This window comes from Oncorhynchus gorbuscha, linkage group LG21, assembly GCF_021184085.1.
Source record: "Oncorhynchus gorbuscha isolate QuinsamMale2020 ecotype Even-year linkage group LG21, OgorEven_v1.0, whole genome shotgun sequence".
Taxonomy (NCBI): domain Eukaryota; kingdom Metazoa; phylum Chordata; class Actinopteri; order Salmoniformes; family Salmonidae; genus Oncorhynchus; species Oncorhynchus gorbuscha.
Genome location: NC_060193.1, coordinates 58394810 through 58415096, shown reverse-complemented (window position 1 = coordinate 58415096; position 20287 = coordinate 58394810). Strand labels below are relative to the sequence as shown.

General features: G+C 46.7%; 2 protein-coding genes across 19 annotated transcripts in view; one reads left to right on the top strand and one right to left on the bottom strand.

The window, feature by feature from the left end:
* LOC124007880 (peripheral plasma membrane protein CASK-like) overlaps positions 1 to 20287 on the bottom strand; it is a 73735-nt gene that overhangs the window by 20075 nt on the left and 33373 nt on the right. For 13 of the 18 annotated variants that reach the window (XM_046318695.1, XM_046318698.1, XM_046318703.1 and 10 more), the window contains exons 3-8: positions 15709 to 15814; positions 15426 to 15509; positions 8270 to 8342; positions 1231 to 1333; positions 955 to 1133; positions 345 to 467 (exon numbers count right to left, since the gene is read on the bottom strand). In XM_046318695.1, the coding sequence (XP_046174651.1) occupies positions 345 to 467; positions 955 to 1133; positions 1231 to 1333; positions 8270 to 8342; positions 15426 to 15509; positions 15709 to 15814 (668 nt within the window). The remainder of the gene's footprint in view (positions 1 to 344; positions 468 to 954; positions 1134 to 1230; positions 1334 to 8269; positions 8343 to 15425; positions 15510 to 15708; positions 15815 to 20287) is intronic. The other 5 variants (XM_046318694.1, XM_046318709.1, XM_046318707.1 and 2 more) reach the window with 3 other exon arrangements.
* LOC124007882 (probable G-protein coupled receptor 34) lies at positions 2165 to 4757 on the top strand. The gene is made up of 2 exons (XM_046318710.1): positions 2165 to 2505; positions 2893 to 4757. The coding sequence occupies exon 2, from the start codon at positions 2937 to 2939 to the stop codon at positions 4134 to 4136; it is 1200 nt and encodes a 399-aa protein (XP_046174666.1). The 5' UTR covers positions 2165 to 2505; positions 2893 to 2936; the 3' UTR covers positions 4137 to 4757.

Here is a 20287-nt window from a genome sequence, read left to right as displayed (position 1 = left end):
ATACCTGTCCCTCACAGACAGGTGAATACCTGTCCCTCACAGACAGGTGAATACCACACTAATAAAGGCAAAACACTACAACACAGGTTACACTCAATAAAGTGGACTGTATTCTCTGGGTTGTGAAAGTAGCTGATGCAGGGCGCCGTCTCCTGACAGGGAGGAAGTTATGAGGAAACAACAACTAACCCAGTGTTAGTTTCACATCTGGTTATAATCATGTGTTACAGTTGGGGTTAAGTGTGTGTCTGCATATTCAGCATCTTGCAGACAGGGCTTTTAGTGTGTGTGTTCATGCATGTGAATGTGTGTGTGTATCAGTGTGTCTGCATGTTTGTTCCCACCTTAAGCCAGGGGTGGTTGAGGGCTTCGTAGACAGTGATCCTCTCTGCGGGGTCCAGCATCAGCATGCGACGCACCAGGTCCTTGGCACTCTCTGAGATGTGGCTCCACTGGCGTGGGTTCATCTAGAGGGGAGGGTCACACACACACACACACACACACACACGCTCTCAGATGGATGTAGGGCTGCAGCAACCGAGGGAATGCCAGATACGTTTATCACCTTGGGCACAGTATATACCTGGAGCTTTTTAACCTAGCTATAGATATAGATGGAAGGTTACCATGTACCCCCCACCAGGCCCAGAAGAAAGAATGAGGACTGTTCTACATGGTACATTCTGAATGCTCTGTATGGGCCTCAATAAGGCCTTGATGGAAATGCAGCTGGGGCAACTTTCCAAGCCGTAGCTTGTGGTTGTCAACCACGTGCAATGACGGTTGGTTGGTTGGTTGGTTGGTTGGGGGGTGTGTGTGTGTGTGTGTGTGTGTGTGTGTGTGTGTGTGTGTGTGTGTGTGTGTGTGTGTGTGTGTGTGTGTGTGTGTGTGTGTGTGTGTGTGTGTGTGTGTGTGTGTGTGTGTGTTAGAGGGCAGTTTTGGAAAATCAACTACTACCTTATATTTCCCCTTAATGATAGCCTCAAACAGGCGTTCCTTGGTACCGTAGAAGGGCAAGCAGCCAGACAGCAGGATGAACAGGATGACTCCACAGCCCCACACATCCACAGGCTTCCCATACGGCTCTCTCTTCACCACCTCTGGGGCCATGAAGTGGGGCGTGCCTACTCGACCTGGGGAGGAATGGGGGGTTCGAGTGTGGGTTTACACACAGATACGAGAGAGAGGAGAGAATGACAAATACACAGTCCCAGAGAGAATATAGAGTACCTCCTGCCACCAGGCCTGATTCTCCTAGTTGTATGGCCACTCCAAACCCCCCCAGCTTGACAGGAGCTGAGTTCTCCTTAGAGGCCAGCAGGACACAGTGAGGCTACAAGACAGGGACACAGAGAGAGAGGGAGGGAGAGAGAGAGACAGAGACAGAGAGAGATGGAGGGATTGGGTTCAAGCTTCATAAAAAAAAGTGTTCCATTTTGTACCATCCTATTGTAGTATAACCTTGGTAGTGCTGGACCTAAAGGGTTCTTAGACAGGACAAAGGCTGAGGGCTACCTGCTTTACTGCAGAAACACTCCAACTGATAGCAAAGAGGAGAGGAGAAAGGAGGATGACGACACTGGACAGATAGAGAGAAGAAGAGGTGGAGGATGAGGAGCAGAGCGCAGCGCTGGAGTACGTGACTGTCAGGGTATGTGGTCTCACAGCGTTGGAGTACGTGACTGTCAGGGTATGTGGTCTCACAGCGTTGGAGTACGTGACTGTCAGGGTATGTGGTCTCACAGCGTGACTGTCAGGGTATGTGACAGCGTTGGAGTACGTGACTGGGTATGTCAGGGTATGTGGTCTCACAGCGTTGGAGTACGTGACTGTCAGGGTATGTGGTCTCACAGCGTTGGAGTACGTGACTGTCAGGGTATGTGGTCTCACAGCGTTGGAGTACGTGACTGTCAGGGTATGTGGTCTCACAGCGTTGGAGTACGTGACTGTCAGGGTATGTGGTCTCACAGCGTTGGAGTACGTGACTGTCAGGGTATGTGGTCTCACAGCGTTGGAGTACGTGACTGTCAGGGTATGTGGTCTCACAGCGTTGGAGTACGTGACTGTCAGGGTATGTGGTCTCACAGCGCTGGTTTCCTGCCCTCTGCACTTCACACTGGAGGGGGAGGATGGGGTCTGTGGTCTGAGGGTTCTGACGGCTGCTAACAGCTGACAAGGGGTGGTTGGGGGAGGCGTGAGAGAAGAACATCTCGAGGCACAGAGAGAGAGGACCAGAGAGGAAGAGAGAGGAGGAAAGAGAGCGAGAGTGTGAGAGAAGGGAGGAGAGCTCAGAGTAACAGACTCATACTTTTGAGCAAAAGAGACAAAGAAAGAAAAGTGTGTAGGAGAGTAACCAGAGAAGTCCCAACACGATCCCACTGAACCTGACAACCAAGGGACAGTAGGACCAGGGGCTGTTAAAGGATATGTAACGACACACACATTCTGGACAGTGGACAGTCAAACTACAGCTGCAGAGTCTCTGACATGGGGGGAATCTGGATGGTGAGTGAGATCCTGTCTTAATAAAGACATCAGTGAACCTGTGTGTGTGAATCATATTGTTTACTAGGTGGTGAATCCAAGATAAGTCATAGGTACAATACAATAATTGCACTTAAAGTAGTGGTTGATTTTGCGTTACTTCTTTTCCTGCTACAGGGGAGTTGAAATACAACATTGTGAAAGGGAAGTGGTAAATGTGGTGACATTTAAAAATAGATTAGTTATTTGAATGCTTTTACAGTGTTTTTTCAATGCAAACCACCAAAGTCCCTTCCTGTTAACAGCCCACTTTTTTTATTAATGCATTGACCTCTCTCTCTGTTTTTCATCCTTATCAATAAAAAACATCTCTCCACCCCCGCCTCTCCCTCCCTCTATCTCCCACAGCACTGAAGATCTGCTGGGCCTAAAGACACCCCAGCTTCAACACAATGCCCACTCTTCCCTCCTCCCCCCTTTCCACCTCCTCTTCCTTCCCCCTCTCCAATGCCACCTATCCCCCCTTTACCTCCTCCTCTCCAAACCAGACCCTATGTAATCTAGATGACGGTGCCCTGCGCCTCCCCCTGGTCTTCTTCTACTCCATCTTCATCCTCCTGGGTCTGGTAGGTAATCTCCTGGCCCTGTGGGTCTTCGTATTCCTCCACTCCAGGAGGAACTCTGTCCGGGTGTTCCTCATCAACGTGGCCATAGCTGACCTGGTGCTCCTGGTCTGCCTTCCCTTCAGAGTCCTCTACCATGCTAACGGCAACCGCTGGGTCCTCGGCCCCCTGGTCTGTAAAGTGGTGGGCAACCTCTTCTACATGAACATGTACATGAGTATCACTCTGCTGGGGTTCATTAGTCTGGATAGGTATGTGAAGCTGAAGGGGCGGGGCGGAGCGGGGAGGGGCCTGGCCAGGAGGCTGAGAGGCGGGGGATGGAGCTGGGTGGTGTGCGGGGCGCTCTGGGGGCTGTCCCTGGCGGCGGCCGTGCCCATGATCGCCATGTCGGAGGGAAACGAGGAACCTGGGAAGTGTTTCCAGTATAAGCAGCGGCGTGGGGCGAAGGGGAAGGCTTACTTCAACATGGCTCTGGTGCTGCTGTTCTGGGGGGTGTTCTGCCTGCTGGTGGTCTCCTATGGGAAGATAGCCATGCGCCTCCTCAAGGTGTCCAGGGATAAACCTGACCTCCCCAATGCCCACCGCTACGGTAGCGCCGCCAGGAAGTCCTTCTTCGTGCTCTTCCTGTTCACAGTCTGCTTCGGGCCCTACCACGCCTTCCGCCCATTCTACGTCCTCTCCCAGCTCAGCCAATCCCCATCCTGCGATTACTTGCGCCTGGTGGACAGCACCAATGAGGTCATGTTGTTGTTCTCCGCCTTCAACGCCGTCCTGGACCCTGTGATGTACTTCCTGTTGTCGGGCTCGGTGCGCAAGGCCGCCGTGAAAGCCCTCGGACAAAGCCTCGGCAACCGGCTCCACTTCCTTAACGACGGGACCTCCAACAGCTCGGTATCAGAGTTCAGACGGACCTCTCTGTCAGTCACCTCCCCAAACACCGTCATTAACCCCTCCCATGAGCCCAGGACCAGCCTCTGTCTGATTAGCCCCACCCTCCACCCTGGCGCAGCCATAGTGGCAAAGCAGTGAATTTACAGACCTCATTGTTTAACTTCATGGACTTCAGCTCTATTTACATTATAATGTATACCATGTACTCAACAACTGATGCCTGTGACAAGGGCCAATGTCTTGAACTAGACTCAGTTTCCAAGAATGGACCTGACCAGATGTCCTGAATCAAAGTGATGTACACTACCGTTCAAAAGTTCAGGGTCACTTAGAAATGGCCTTGTTCTCGAAAGAAAAGCACATTTTTTTGTCCATTAAAATAACATCAAATTGATCAGAAATACAGTGTAGACATTGTTAATGTTGTAAATGACTGTTGAAGCTGGAAACAGCAGATTTTTTAATGGAATATCTACATAGGTGTACAGAGGCCCATTATCAGCAAAACCCCAGTCTCAACGCAAAACCCCAGTCTCAACGCAAAACCCCAGTCTCAACGCAAAACCCCAGTCTCAGCGCAAAACCCCAGTCTCAACGCAAAACCCCAGTCTCAACGCAAAACCCCAGTCTCAACGCAAAACCCCAGTCTCAACGCAAAACCCCAGTCTCAGCGCAAAACCCCAGTCTCAGCGCAAAACCCCAGTCTCAGCGCAAAACCCCAGTCTCAGCGCAAAACCCCAGTCTCAGCGCAAAACCCCAGTCTCAACGCAAACCCCAGTCTCAACGCAAAACCCCAGTCTCAACGCAAACCCCAGTCTCAACGCAAAAACCCCAGTCTCAACGCAAACCCCAGTCTCAACGCAAAACCCCAGTCTCAACGCAAAACCCCAGTCTCAACGCAAAACCCCAGTCTCAACGCAAAACCCCAGTCTCAACGCAAAACCCCAGTCTCAACGCAAAACCCCAGTCTCAACGCAAAACCCCAGTCTCAACGCAAAACCCCAGTCTCAACGCAAAACCCCAGTCTCAACGCAAAACCCCAGTCTCAACGCAAAACCCCAGTCTCAACGCAAAACCCCAGTCTCAACGCAAAACCCCAGTCTCAAAGCAAAACCCCAGTCTCAACGCAAAACACCAGTCTCAAAGCAAAACCCCAGTCAACGCAAAACACCAGTCAACGCAAAACACCAGTCTCAACCAGATAGAGGAACTCTGCCTAGAAGGTCAGCATCCCGGAGTCGCCTCTTCACTGTTGACGTTAAGACTGGTGTTTTGCAGGTACTATTTAATGAAGCTGCCAGTTGAGGACTTGTGAGGCGTCTGTTTCTCAAACTAGACACTTGTCCTCTTGCTCAATTGTGCAACCCTTGCAAAAGGGTTTTCTAAATGATCAATTAGACTTTTAAAATGATATACTTGGATTAGCTAACGCAACGTGCCATCAAATCAAATCCATATTTATTGGTCACATACACATGGTTAGCAGATGTTAATGCGAGTGTAGCGAAATGCTTGTGCTTCTAGTTCCGACTGTGCAGCAATATCTAACATCTCCATATGAGGAGAGTAATGTAGGGTATGTAAACATTATATAAAGTGGAACACAGGAGTGATGGTTGCTGATAATGGGACTCTGTACGCCTATGTAGATATTCCTTTCTTTTTTAAATCAGCAGTTTCCAGATATAATAGTCATTTACAACATTAATAATGTCTACACAGTATTTCTGATCAATTTGATGTTATTTTAAATGGACAAAAAAAATAGCTTTTCTTTAAAAACAAGGACATTTCTAAGGGACCCCAAACTTTTGAATGGTAGTGTAAATGCCTGTGTCTGTCTTAACTAATATTGTCAATAGTATGTGACACAATCATATCTGATATAACACTGTACAAAGCAAATAAATATATACAATTTAAGCTCACGTGTATATATGTCACCTTGGTGTGAAAACTGAATGGCTGATAAGCATCACATAGTCCCCTCTACTGGTGGTATTAGGTACTACCACTACAGCAGTCTCCTACACACCTGCACCATCACACACACACACACTCACACACTCACACTCACACTCACACACTCACACTCACACATTCAAACACTCACACACTCACACACACTTCTTACAACCCAGATCACAAGTATTCAAACAGACAAATACACGCACAACAACAAACAAAAACCCATCTTTCATTAAACACTACATACACTCAACACAGGGGGAAGGTGTAACTTTGTGTACAGTACATACACTCAACACAGGGGGAAGGTGTAACTTTGTGTACAGTACATACACTCAACACAGGGGGAAGGTGTAACTTTGTGTACAGTACATACACTCAACACAGGGGGAAGGTGTAACTTTGTGTACAGTACATACACTCAACACAGGGGAAGGTGTAACTTGTGTACAGTAATACACTCAACACAGGGGAAGGTGTACAGTACATACACTCAACACAGGGGAAGGTTGTGTACAGTACATACACTCAACACAGGGGAAGGTGTAACTTTGTGTACAGTACATACACTCAACACAGGGGGAAGGTGTAACTTTGTGTACACTACATACACTCAACACGGGGGAAGGTGTAACTTTGTGTACAGTACATACACTCAACACAGGGGGAAGGTGTAACTTTGTGTACACTACATACACTCAACACGGGGGAAGGTGTAACTTTGTGTACACTACATACACTCAACACAGGGGAAGGTGTAACTTTACACTCAACACGTGTACACTACATACACTCAACACAGGGGGAAGGTGTAACTTTGTGTACACTACATACACTCAACACAGGGGAAGGTGTAACTGTGTACACTACATACACTCAACACAGGGGGAAGGTGTAACTTTGTGTACACTACATACACTCAACACAGGGGAAGGTGTAACTTTGTGTACACTACATACACTCAACACAGGGGAAGGTGTAACTTTGTGTACACTACATACACTCAACACAGGGGGAAGGTGTAACTTTGTGTACACTACATACACTCAACACAGGGGAAGGTGTAACTTTGTGTACACTACATACACTCAACACAGGGGGAAGGTGTAACTTTGTGTACACTACATACACTCAACACAGGGGGAAGGTGTAACTTTGTGTACACTACATACACTCAACACAGGGGGAAGGTGTAACTTTGTGTACACTACATACACTCAACACAGGGGGAAGGTGTAACTGTGTACACTACATACACTCAACACAGGGGGAAGGTGTAACTTTGTGTACACTACATACACTCAACACAGGGGGAAGGTGTAACTTTGTGTACACTACATACACTCAACACAGGGGGAAGGTGTAACTTTGTGTACACTACATACACTCAACACAGGGGGAAGGTGTAACTTTGTGTACACTACATACACTCAACACAGGGGGAAGGTGTAACTTTGTGTACACTACATACACTCAACACGGGGGAAGGTGTAACTTTGTGTACACTACATACACTCAACACAGGGGGAAGGTGTAACTTTGTGTACACTACATACACTCAACACAGGGGGAAGGTGTAACTTTGTGTACACTACATACACTCAACACAGGGGGAAGGTGTAACTTTGTGTACACTACATACACTCAACACGGGGGAAGGTGTAACTTTGTGTACACTACATACACTCAACACGGGGGAAGGTGTAACTTTGTGTACAGTACATACACTCAACACAGGGGGAAGGTGTAACTTTGTGTACACTACATACACTCAACACAGGGGGAAGGTGTAACTTTGTGTACACTACATACACTCAACACAGGGGGAAGGTGTAACTTTGTGTAAACACACAAACAGACTGACTTACTGACATTGGTATTAACACAAGCAAAAGCTCCCCTTATCCCCTCTGGGAGTCACCAAATGTGTCTGTTTGTGGGCAGGGCTCGCCCCATCTGGTCTGGCATTGTGGCCTACTGTATGTTAGAGGTAATCCTATAGTAATCACTGAAGCTGTGCTGTCTGGCCTGTCAAACAGGGTTTCAGCAGGGTTTCCCCTGACACTAAACACTAATCCAGCCCCAGCTTAACTCACCTTCATTACTAGTTAACCTACTACTCCTATAACCCAATGGGCTAAGCTGATGTCGTTGGGTTAGTCGATATACACTCAATACGAGGAGACAGACGGTGGATCACCAATGGTTACTCCATTCTGTTTGAAATCAATAGATGCCATTGACAACAGTGCTGTTTAGATAAGGGGGAAGTGGGACTGGAGATCTGGGGTCGGGGAGCTTACCTTCACGTCACGGTGAATCACGTTGTTGTCATGGCAATACCGCAGCGCCTCCAAGATCTGTCTCATGTAGTGACTGAAAGACAAGAATGAAGAGGAAGGGGGAGAGAGAGGATGAAGAGGAAGGGGGAGATAGAGAATGAAGAGTGAGGGGGAGATAGAGAATGAATGAAGAGGGAGAATGAAGAGGGAGAGGGAGAGAATGAAGAGGGAGGGGGAGAGAGAATGAAGAGGGAGGGGGAGAGAGAGAATGAAGAGGAAGGGGGAGAGAGAGAATGAAGAGGGAGGGGGGGAGAGAGAGAGAATGAAGAGGAAGGGGGAGAGAGAGAGAATGAAGAGGAAGGGGGAGAGAGAGAGAATGAAGAGGGAGAGAGAGAGAGTGAAGAGGGAGAGAGAATGAAGAGGGAGAGAGAGAATGAAGAGGGAGAGAGAATGAAGAGGGAGAGAGAATGAAGAGGGAGAGAGAGAGAATGAAGAGGGAGAGAGAGAGAATGAAGAGGGGGAGAGAGAATGAAGAGGGAGAGAGAGAATGAAGAGGGAGAGAGAGAATGAAGCGGGGGAGAGAGAATGAAGCGGAGAGAGAGAATGAAGAGGGAGAGAGAGAATGAAGAGGAAGGGGGAGAGAGAATGAAGGGGGAGAGAGAGAATGAAGGGGGAGAGAGAGAATGAAGAGGAAGGGGGAGAGAGAGAATGAAGAGGGAGAATGAAGAGGGCGAGGGAGAGAATGAAGAGGAAGGGGGGAGAGAGAATGAAGGGGGAGAGAGAGAATGAAGGGGGAGAGAGAGAATGAAGAGGAAGGGGGAGAGAGAGAATGAAGAGGGAGAATGAAGAGGGAGGGGGAGAGAGAATGAAGAGGGAGGGGGAGAGAGAATGAAGAGGAGGGGGAGAGAGAGAATGAAGAGGAAGGGGGAGAGAGAGAATGAAGAGGAAGGGGAGAGAGAGAGAATGAAGAGGAAGGGGGAGAGAGAGAGAATGAAGAGGAAGGGAGAATGAAGAGAGAGAATGAAGAGGAAGGGGGAGAGAGAGAATGAAGAGGGAGAGAGAGAGAATGAAGAGGGAGAGAGAGAATGAAGAGGGAGAGAGAGAATGAAGAGGGAGAGAGAGAGAGAATGAAGAGGGAGAGAGAGAGAATGAAGAGGGAGAGAGAGAATGAAGAGGGAGAGAGAGAATGAAGAGGGAGAGAGAGAATGAAGAGGGAGAGAGAGAATGAAGAGGGAGAGAGAGAATGAAGAGGAAGGGGGAGAGAGAGAATGAAGGGGGAGAGAGAGAATGAAGGGGAGAGAGAGAATGAAGAGGAAGGGGGAGAGAGAGAATGAAGAGGAAGGGGGAGATAGAGAATGAAGAGGAAGGGGAGAGAATGAAGAGGAAGGGGGAGAGAGAGAATGAAGAGGAAGGGGGAGAGAGAGAATGAAGAGGAAGGGGGAGAGAGAGAATGAAGAGGAAGGGGGAGAGAGAGAATGAAGAGGAAGGGGGAGAGAGAGAATGAAGAGGAAGGGGAGAGAGAGAATGAAGAGGAAGGGGGAGAGAGAATGAAGAGGAAGGGGGAGAGAGAGAATGAAGAGGGAGAGAGAGAATGAAGAGGGAGAGAGAGAGAATGAAGAGGGAGAGAGAGAATGAAGAGGAGAGAGAGAATGAAGAGGGAGAGAGAGAATGAAGAGGGAGAGAGAGAATGAAGAGGAAGGGGGAGAGATAATGAAGGGGGAGAGAGAGAATGAAGGGGGAGAGAGAGAATGAAGAGGAAGGGGGAGAGAGAGAATGAAGAGGAAGGGGGAGCGAGAGAATGAAGAGGAAGGGGGAGAGAGAGAATGAAGAGGAAGGGGGAGAGAGAGAATGAAGAGGAAGGGGGAGAGAGAGAATGAAGAGGAAGGGGGAGAGAGAGAATGAAGAGGAAGGGGGAGAGAGAGAATGAAGAGGAAGGGGGAGAGAGAGAATGAAGAGGAAGGGGGAGAGAGAGAATGAAGAGGAAGGGGGAGAGAGAGAATGAAGAGGAAGGGGGAGAGAGAAATGAAGAGGAAGGGGGAGAGAGAGAATGAAGAGGAAGGGGAGAGAGAGAATGAAGAGGAAGGGGGAGAGAGAGAATGAAGAGTGAGGGGGAGAGAGAGAATGAAGAGGGAGAGAGAGAGAATGAAGAGGAAGGGGGAGAGAGAATGAAGGGGAGAGAGAGAATGAAGGGGGAGAGAGAGAATGAAGGGGGAGAGAGAGAATGAAGGGGGAGAGAGAGAATGAAGAGGAAGGGGGAGAGAGAGAATGAAGAGGAAGGGGGAGAGAGAGAATGAAGAGGAAGGGGGAGAGAGAGAATGAAGAGGAAGGGGGAGAGAGAGAATGAAGAGGAAGGGGGAGAGAGAGAATGAAGAGGAAGGGGGAGAGAGAGAATGAAGAGGAAGGGGAGAGAGAGAATGAAGAGGAAGGGGGAGAGAGAGAATGAAGAGGAGAGGAGAATGAAGAGGGAGAGAGAGAATGAAGAGGAAGGGGGAGAGAGAGAATGAAGGGGGAGAGAGAGAATGAAGAGGAAGGGGGAGAGAGAGAATGAAGAGGAAGGGGAGAGAGAGAATGAAGAGGAAGGGGGAGAGAGAGAATGAAGAGGAAGGGGGAGCGAGAGAATGAAGAGGAAGGGGGAGAGAGAGAATGAAGAGGAAGGGGGAGAGAGAGAATGAAGAGGAAGGGGGAGAGAGAGAATGAAGAGGAAGGGGGAGAGAGAGAATGAATGAGAGGAAGGGGGAGAGAGAGAATGAAGAGGAAGGGGAGAGAGAGAATGAAGAGTGAGGGGAGAGAGAGAATGAAGAGTGAGGGGGAGAGAGAGAATGAAGAGTGAGGGGAGAGAGAGAATGAAGAGTGAGGGGGAGAGAGAAGATGAAGAGGAAGGGGGAGAGAGAATGAAGAGGAAGGGGGAGAGAGAGAATGAAGAGGAGGGGGAGAGAGAGAATGAAGAGGAGAGAGAGAGAAGAAGAGAAGAGGAGAGAGGGAGGAGAGAGAATGAAGAGGAAGGGGAGAGAGAGAATGAAGAGGAAGAGAGAGAGAATGAAGAGGGAGAGAGGATGAAGAGGGAGAGAGGATGAAGAGGGAGAGAGAGAATGAAGAGGGAGAGAGAGAATGAAGAGGGAGAATGAAGAGGGAGAGAGAGAATGAAGAGGGAGAAGAGAATGAAGAGGGAGAGAGAGAGAATGAAGAGGGAGAGAGAGAATGAAGAGGAGAGAGAGAATGAATGAGAGGGAGAGAGAGAATGAAGAGGGAGAGAGAATGAAGAGGGAGAGAGAAAATGAAGAGGAGAGAGAGAATGAAGAGAAAGGAGAGAGAGAATGAAGAGAAAGGGGAAGAGAGAGAGAATGAAGAGAAAGGGAAGAGAGAGAGAATGAAGAGAAAGGGGAGAGAGAGAGAGAGAGAGAATGAAGAGAAAGGGGAAGAGAGAGAGAATGAAGAGAAAGGGAAGAGAGAGAGAATGAAGAGAAAGGGGAGAGAGAGAGAGGGAGAATGAAGAGAAAGGGGAAGAGAGATGAATGAAGAGAAAGGGGAAGAGAGGGAGAATGAAGAGAAAGGGGGAGAGAGAGAGAGAGAATGAAGAGAAAGGGGAAGAGAGAGAGAATGAAGAGAAAGGGAAGAGAGAGAGAATGAAGAGAAAGGGGGAGGAGAGAGAGAGAGAGAAATGAAGAGAAAGGGGAAGAGAGAGAGAATGAAGAGAAAGGGGAAGAGAGAGAGAATGAAGAGAAAGGGGGAGAGAGAGAGAGAGAGAATGAAGAGAAAGGGGAAGAGAGAGAGAATGAAGAGAAAGGGGAGAGAGAGAGAATGAAGAGAAAGGGGGAGAGAGAGAGAATGAAGAGAAAGGGGGAGAGAGAGAGAGAGAGAGAATGAAGAGAAAGGGGAAGAGAGAGAGAATGAAGAGAAAGGGGAGAGATGAAGAGAAAGGGGAGAGAGAGAGAGGAGAATGAAGAGAAAGGGGAGAGAGAATGAAGAGGAAGGGGGAAGAGAGAATGAAGAGGAAGGGGGAGAGAGAGAATGAAGAGGAAGAGAGAGGATGAAGAGGGAGAGAGGATGAAGAGGGAGAGAGGATGAAGAGGGAGAGAGAGAATGAAGAGGGAGAGAGAGAATGAAGAGGGAGAATGAAGAGGGAGAGAGAGAATGAAGAGGGAGAGAGAGAATGAAGAGGGAGAGAGAGAATGAAGAGGGAGAGAGAGAATGAAGAGGGAGAGAGAGAATGGAGAGGGAGAGAGAGAATGAAGAGGAAGGGGGAGAGAGAGAATGAAGAGGAAGGGGGAGAGAGAGAATGAAGAGGAAGAGAGAGGATGAAGAGGGAGAGAGGATGAAGAGGGAGAGAGGATGAAGAGGGAGAGAGAGAATGAAGAGGGAGAGAGAGAATGAAGAGGGAGAATGAAGAGGGAGAGAGAGAATGAAGAGGGAGAGAGAGAATGAAGAGGGAGAGAGAGAATGAAGAGGGAGAGAGAGAATGAAGAGGGAGAGAGAGAATGAAGAGGGGAGAGAGAATGAAGAGGGAGAGAGAGAATGAAGAGGAAGGGGGAGAGAGAGAGAATGAAGAGAAAGGGGAAGAGAGAGAGAATGAAGAGAAAGGGGAAGAGAGAGAGAATGAAGAGAAAGGGGAAGAGAGAGAGAATGAAGAGAAAGGGGGAAGAGAGAGAGAGAGAGAATGAAGAGAAAGGGGAAGAGAGAGAGAATGAAGAGAAAGGGAAGAGAGAGAGAATGAAGAGAAAGGGGAGAGAGAGAGAGGGAGAATGAAGAGAAAGGGGAAGAGAGAAATGAAGAGAAAGGGGAAGAGAGGGAGAATGAAGAGAAAGGGGGAGAGAGAGAGAGAGAGAATGAAGAGAAAGGGGAAGAGAGAGAGAATGAAGAGAAAGGGAAGAGAGAATGAAGAAAGGAAGGGGAGAGAGAGAATGAAGAGAAAGGGGAAGAGAGAGAGAATGAAGAGAAAGGGAGAGAGAGAGAATGAAGAGAAAGGGGGAGAGAGAGAGAATGAAGAGAAAGGGGGAAGAGAGAGAGAATGAAGAGAAAGGGGAGAGAGAGAGAATGAAGAGAAAGGGGGAGAGAGAGAGAGAGAGAATGAAGAGAAAGGGGAAGAGAGAATGAAGAGAAAGGGGAGAGAGAGAGAATGAAGAGAAAGGGGAGAGAGAGAGGGAGAATGAAGAGAAAGGGGGAGAGAGAGAGAATGAAGAGGAAGGGGAGAGAGAATGAATGAAGAAGAGAGGATGAAGAGGAGAGAATGAAGAGGAGAGGGATGAAGAGGGAGAGAGAGAATGAAGAGAGAGAAGAGAATGAAGAGGGAGAATGAAGAGGGAGAGAATGAAGAGGGAGAGAGAGAATGAAGAGGGAGAGAGAGAATGAAGAGAAAGAGAGAATGAAGAGGGAGAGAGAGAATGAAGAGGAAGGGGGAGAGAGAGAATGAAGGGGGAGAGAGAATGAAGAGGAAGGGGGAGAGAGAGAATGAAGGGGGAGAAGAATGAAGGGGAGAGGGAGAATGAAGAGGAAGGGGGAGAGAGAGATGAAGAGGAAGGGGGAGAGAGAATGAAGAGGAAGGAGAGAATGAAGAGGAAGGGGGAGCGAGAGAATGAAGAGAAGGGGGAGAGAGAGAGAATGAAGAGAAAGGGGAAGAGAGAGAGAATGAAGAGAAAGGGGAAGAGAGAGAGAATGAAGAGAAAGGGGAAGAGAGAGAGAATGAAGAGAAAGGGGGAGAGAGAGAGAGAGAGAGAATGAAGAGAAAGGGGAAGAGAGAGAGAATGAAGAGAAAGGGGAAGAGAGAGAGAATGAAGAGAAAGGGGGAGAGAGAGAGAGGGAGAATGAAGAGAAAGGGGAAGAGAGAGAGAATGAAGAGAAAGGGGAAGAGAGGGAGAATGAAGAGAAAGGGGGAGAGAGAGAGAGAGAGAATGAAGAGAAAGGGGAAGAGAGAGAGAATGAAGAGAAAGGGGAAGAGAGAGAGAATGAAGAGAAAGGGGGAGAGAGAGAGAGAGAGAATGAAGAGAAAGGGGAGAGAGAGAGAGAGAGAGAAATGAAGAAAAGGGGAAGAGAGAGAGATGAAGAGAAAGGGGAAGAGAGAGAGAATGAAGAGAAAGGGGAGAGAGAGAGAGAGAGAGAATGAAGAGAAAGGGAAGAGAGAATGAAGAGAAAGGGGAGAGAGAGAGAATGAAGAGAAGGGGGAGAGAGAGAGAGAGAGAATGAAGAGAAAGGGGAAGAGAGAGAGAATGAAGAGAAAGGGGAAGAGAGAGATGAAGAGAAAGGGGGAGAGAGAGAGAGAGAATGAAGAGAAAGGGGAAGAGAGAGAGAATGAAGAGAAAGGGGGAGAGAATGAGAGAATGAAGAGAAAGGGGAGAGAGAGAGAATGAAGAGAAAGGGGAAGAGAGAGAGAATGAAGAGAAAGGGGAAGAGAGAAGAGAATGAAGAGAAAGGGGAAGAGAGAGAGAATGAAGAGAAAGGGGAAGAGAGAGAATGAAGAGAAAGGGGAAGAGAGAGAGAGGGAGAATGAAGAGAAAGGGGAAGAGAGAGAGGGAGAATGAAGAGAAAGGGGAAGAGAGAGAGAATGAAGAGAAAGGGGAAGAGAGAGAGAATGAAGAGAAAGGGGAAGAGAGAGAATGAAGAGAAAGGGGAAGAGAGAGAATGAAGAGAAAGGGGAGAGAGAGAATGAAGAGAAAGGGGAAGAGAGAGAATGAAGAGAAAGGGGAAGAGAGAGAGAATGAAGAGAAACGGGGGGAGAGAAAATGAAGAGAAAGGGGAGAGAGAAATGAAGAGAAAGGGGAAGAGAGAATGAAGAGAAACGGGGGTAGAGACAATGAAGAGAAACGGGGGTAGAGAGAATGAAGAGAAACGGGGGGACAGAGAGAGAATGAAGAGAGGGGGAGAGAGAGAAATGAAGAGAAAGGGGGAGAGAGAATGAAGTGGAAAGAGGAGAGTGTGGGAATTAGCAACGCCACTAGTTCTTAGAGAGCTCCTTCTAAAAGCACTTCATTACAGGCAAGTAGAGTCCCCAAGGTTCTCATCGTCCTACCACTGAATACAAGGCCACTTACTTCAAATGAGACCTTGGTTGAAAATGTCAATGTGACGTACGTGTTACTGGATACGGCTTCAATCAGCCCGCGTCACAATTTCAAAACACAAGTCAGCTCCGTCCATACTAGAGAGGCAGAGAGGAAATAAGGGAACCTAAGAGTCAAGCTTTTACCTGGCTACAGCTTCACTGTAGACAAAACCAGCATCCGCCCGCTTCACAGTCTCAAAACACAGGTCAGCTGTATCCATACTATGTCAGAGAGGTAGAAATCACATAAAACAAAACTTTATTGAATTTGGATTACACCGTTAGTACAGAAAGTCAATAGGGAGGGACCATTCTAGAATATCAAGTTAAATCTAGAACAGAAATTCTAGAATTTAGTCCATTCTAGAATAGAAAGTCAATAGGTGACTATTCAAGAAAGAAAATGGCCAAAACACAACCAACTTACAACTCAAAGACCATGTAGAGCATGCCATCTGAGCTGTAGGTTTCTAGTAGCTCTACGATGTGAGGGTGCTTCAGCATGTGACAGATACTGGCCTCTCTCTTCAGATCTGTGGAGGAAACAGGAGAGATAAGAGATGGAAACCATTTTTCAGTATTGAGATGCATCCGTTTGTCCTCATTTCCCCTTTTCAACACACTCTTCCTCTCCTCCTCATCTTGCCCCATAGCTTATAGGTGTGTGCCCTCCCTCTCTTCCTCCTGACCTCTCCACCGCGCTGACCCAGGTGGCAGACTCCAGTCGGAGGGCAGGAGGGAGGTTAAGAGAAGAGGAAATACCTCCGGCGCGTGTTAGTTTGTTCCTTCCCTCTCTTCCCCAACCACATAAACATCAAAGGAGATTAACATGGAGGGATGCACGTGTGCAGGCAGGGAGAGGCTTGACTGCAGCGCGGGAAGCACACACAAGGAAGTAGCAAAGAGCGAAGAACACAGTACACACACAACGAAGAGCGAAGAACACAGTACACACACACACAACGAAGAGCGAAGAACACAGTACACACACACACACAACGAAGAGCGAAGAACACAGTACACACACACACACACAACGAAGAGGAGCAAAATAGGTGAAAAAGCATTGGGAGGGAAAGTGAAGCTGTGGGAGCTCATGTGGCAGTAGAGGCGTCGTCTGGAGTTCGACCCAGTCAGACACACAGCACTGTTGTCCTCCTCTGTTCCGCAGTTCACATCCTCCTATACAGACCTCATTTACACACTCCCCAGTCTACTGGTCTGCAGAGACTACAAACGTGTGTGTGGTGTTGTGACGGGCCTAACTCATGACGTAAGACCCAGAGACAGAGTCCTTATTCTCTCACTATCTCTGTGTTGAGTCGCTCTCTCTGCATTCCTCGATCTCTGTCTCTCCCTCTCTCTCTCTCTCACACACAGAAGACCAAGAGTACGAGTCCGAGAGAGGAAAACAGAACAGATGATACACAGTAGTAAGTGAGGGGGGTATTAGTCTGACAGTATGGATTTACTGGATAGCGTAGCAGGATAGATGTGCTCTCTACACACACACTCATCCCTGTTCAATGAAGCCCAGTCTGCTTGCTAACTCAAAATGTCACTGCTCACAATTAACACGACTGGTTTCTGTGAGTTTCTGTAAAACTACAGCAGGAGGGGAGGCAGAGGTTAGTTTCATCAGGGGTCAACTGTCTTTTCTGCCAGCGCTGTGGGGTTTTAAATGAAAGTGCCATTTACGAGTTCCAACCAGCCCAACTCTACAGCCAGAAATCAATCTCTCAGCATTCAAACACACTGGAGGTCCTCTCCCTCTCTCTTCTTCTCCCTCTGTTGCTCTACTTCTAACTCTCTCTTCTTCTCCCTCTGTTGCTCTACTTCTAACTGTCTCTTCTTCTCCCTCTGTTGCTCTACTTCTAACTCTCTCTTCTTCTCCCTCTGTTGCTCTACTTCTAACTCTCTCTTCTTCTCCCTCTGTTGCTCTACTTCTAACTCTCTCTTCTCCCTCTGTTGCTCTACTTCTAACTCTCTCTTCTTCTCCCTCTGTTGCTCTACTTCTAACTCTCTCTTCTTCTCCCTCTGTTGCTCTACTTCTAACTCTCTCTTCTTCTCCCTCTGTTGCTCTACTTCTAACTCTCTCTTTCTCTCTCTCTCTTCTTCTCCCTCTGTTGCTCTACTTCTAACTCTCTCTTTCTCTCTCTCTCTTCTCCCTCTGTTGCTCTACTTCTAACTCGCTTTCTCCCTCTGTTGCTCTACTTCTAACTCTCTCTTCTTCTCCCTCTGTTGCTCTACTTCTAACTCTCTCTTCTTCTCCCTCTGTTGCTCTACTTCTAACTCCCTCTTCTTCTCCCTCTGTTGCTCTACTTCTAACTCTCTCTTCTTCGCCCTCTGTTGCTCTACTTCTAACTCTCTCTTCTTCTCCCTCTGTTGCTCTACTTCTAACTCTCTTCTTCTCCCTCTGTTGCTCTACTTCTAACTCTCTCTTCTTCTCCCTCTGTTGCTCTACTTCTAACTCTCTCTTCTTCTCCCTCTGTTGCTCTACTTCTAACTCTCTTTTCCCCCTCTTCTTCTTATCCCTCTCTGTTGCTCTACTTCGTCCAGACTCTATATAAGTTTACTAGGTTCGTCCAGACTCTATATCAGTTTACTAGGTTCTTCCAGAGCCAGACTCTATATCAGTTTACTAGGTTCTTCCAGAGCCAGACTCTATATCAGTTTACTAGGTTCTTCCAGAGCCAGACTCTATATCAGTTTATTAGGTTCCTCCAGACTCTATATCAGTTTACAAGGTTCTTCCAGAGCCAGACTCTATATCAGTTTATTAGGTTCTTCCAGAATCTATCAGTTTACTAGGTTCTTCCAGAATCTATATCAGTTTACTAGGTTCTTCCAGAATCTATCAGTTTACTAGGTTCTTCCAGAATCTATATCAGTTTACTAGGTTCTTCCAGACTCTATATCAGTTTACAAGGTTCTTCTAGACTCTATATCAGTTTACTAGGTTCTTCCAGACTCTATATCAGTTTACTAGGTTTTTCCAGAATCTATATCAGTTTACTAGGTTCTTCCAGAGCCAGACTATATCAGTTTACTAGGTTCTTCCAGACTCTATATCAGTTTACTAGGTTCTTCCAGACTCTATATCAGTTTACTAGGTTCTTCCAGACTCTATATCAGTTTACTAGGTTCTTCCAGACTCTATATCAGTTTATTAGGTTCTTCCAGACTCTATATCAGTTTACTAGGTTCTTCCAGACTCTATATCAGTTTACCAGGTTCTTCCAGACTCTATATCAGTTTACCAGGTTCTTCCAGACTCTATATCAGTTTACTAGGTTCTTCCAGACCCTATATCAGTTTACAAGGTTCTTCCAGACCCTATATCAGTTTACTAGGTTCTTCCAGACCCTATATCAGTTTACAAGGTTCTTCCAGACCCTATATCAGTTTACTAGGTTCTTCTAGACTCTATATCAGTTTACTAGGTTCTTCCAGACCCTATATCAGTTTACAAGGTTCTTCCAGACCCTATATCAGTTTACTAGGTTCTTCTAGACTCTATATCAGTTTACTAGGTTCTTCCAGACTCTATATCAGTTTACTAGGTTTTTCCAGAATCTATATCAGTTTACTAGGTTCTTCCAGAATCTATATCAGTTTACTAGGTTCTTCCAGACCCAGACTATATCAGTTTACTAGGTTCTTCCAGACTCTATATCAGTTTACTAGGTTCTTCCAGACTCTATATCAGTTTACTAGGTTCTTCCAGACTCTATATCAGTTTACTAGGTTCTTCCAGACTCTATATCAGTTTACTAGGTTCTTCCAGACTCTATATCAGTTTACTAGGTTCTTCCAGACTCTATATCAGTTTACTAGGTTCTTCCAGACTCTATATCAGTTTACTAGGTTCTTCCAGACTCTATATCAGTTTACCAGGTTCTTCCAGACTCTATATCAGTTTACCAGGTTCTTCCAGACTCTATATCAGTTTACCAGGTTCTTCCAGACTCTATATCAGTTTACCAGGTTCTTCCAGACTCTATATCAGTTTACTAGGTTCTTCCAGACTCTATATCAGTTTACTAGGTTCTTCCAGACTCTATATCAGTTTATTAGGTTCTTCCAGACTCTATATCAGTTTACTAGGTTCTTCCAGACTCTATATCAGTTTACTAGGTTCTTCCAGACTCTATATCAGTTTACTAGGTTCTTCCAGACTCTATATCAGTTTACCAGGTTCTTCCAGACTCTATATCAGTTTACCAGGTTCTTCCAGACTCTATATCAGTTTACTAGGTTCTTCCAGACCCTATATCAGTTTACAAGGTTCTTCCAGACCCTATATCAGTTTACTAGGTTCTTCCAGACCCTATATCAGTTTACAAGGTTCTTCCAGACCCTATATCAGTTTATTAGGTTCTTCCAGAGCAGACTCTATATCAGTTTATTAGGTTCTTCCAGACTCTATATCAGTTTACTAGGTTCTTCCAGACTCTATATCAGTTTACTAGGTTCTTCCAGACTCTATATCAGTTTACAAGGTTCTTCCAGACCTTATATCAGTTTACCAGGTTCTTCCAGACTCTATATCAGTTTACAGGTTCTTCCAGAGCCAGACTCTATATCAGTTTACTAGGTTCTTCCAGACTCTATATCAGTTTACTAGGTTCTTCCAGAATCTATATCAGTTTACTAGGTTCTTCCAGACTCTATATCAGTTTACTAGGTTCTTCCAGACTCTATATCAGTTTACTAGGTTCTTCCAGACTCTATATCAGTTTACTAGGTTCTTCCAGACTATATCAGTTTACTAGGTTCTTCCAGACTCTATATCAGTTTACAAGGTTCTTCCAGACTCTATATCAGTTTACAAGGTTCTTCTAGACTCTATATCAGTTTACTAGGTTCTTCCAGACTCTATATCAGTTTACTAGGTTTTCCAGAATCTATATCAGTTTACTAGGTTCTTCCAGAGCCAGACTATATCAGTTTACTAGGTTCTTCCAGACTCTATATCAGTTTACTAGGTTCTTCCAGACTCTATA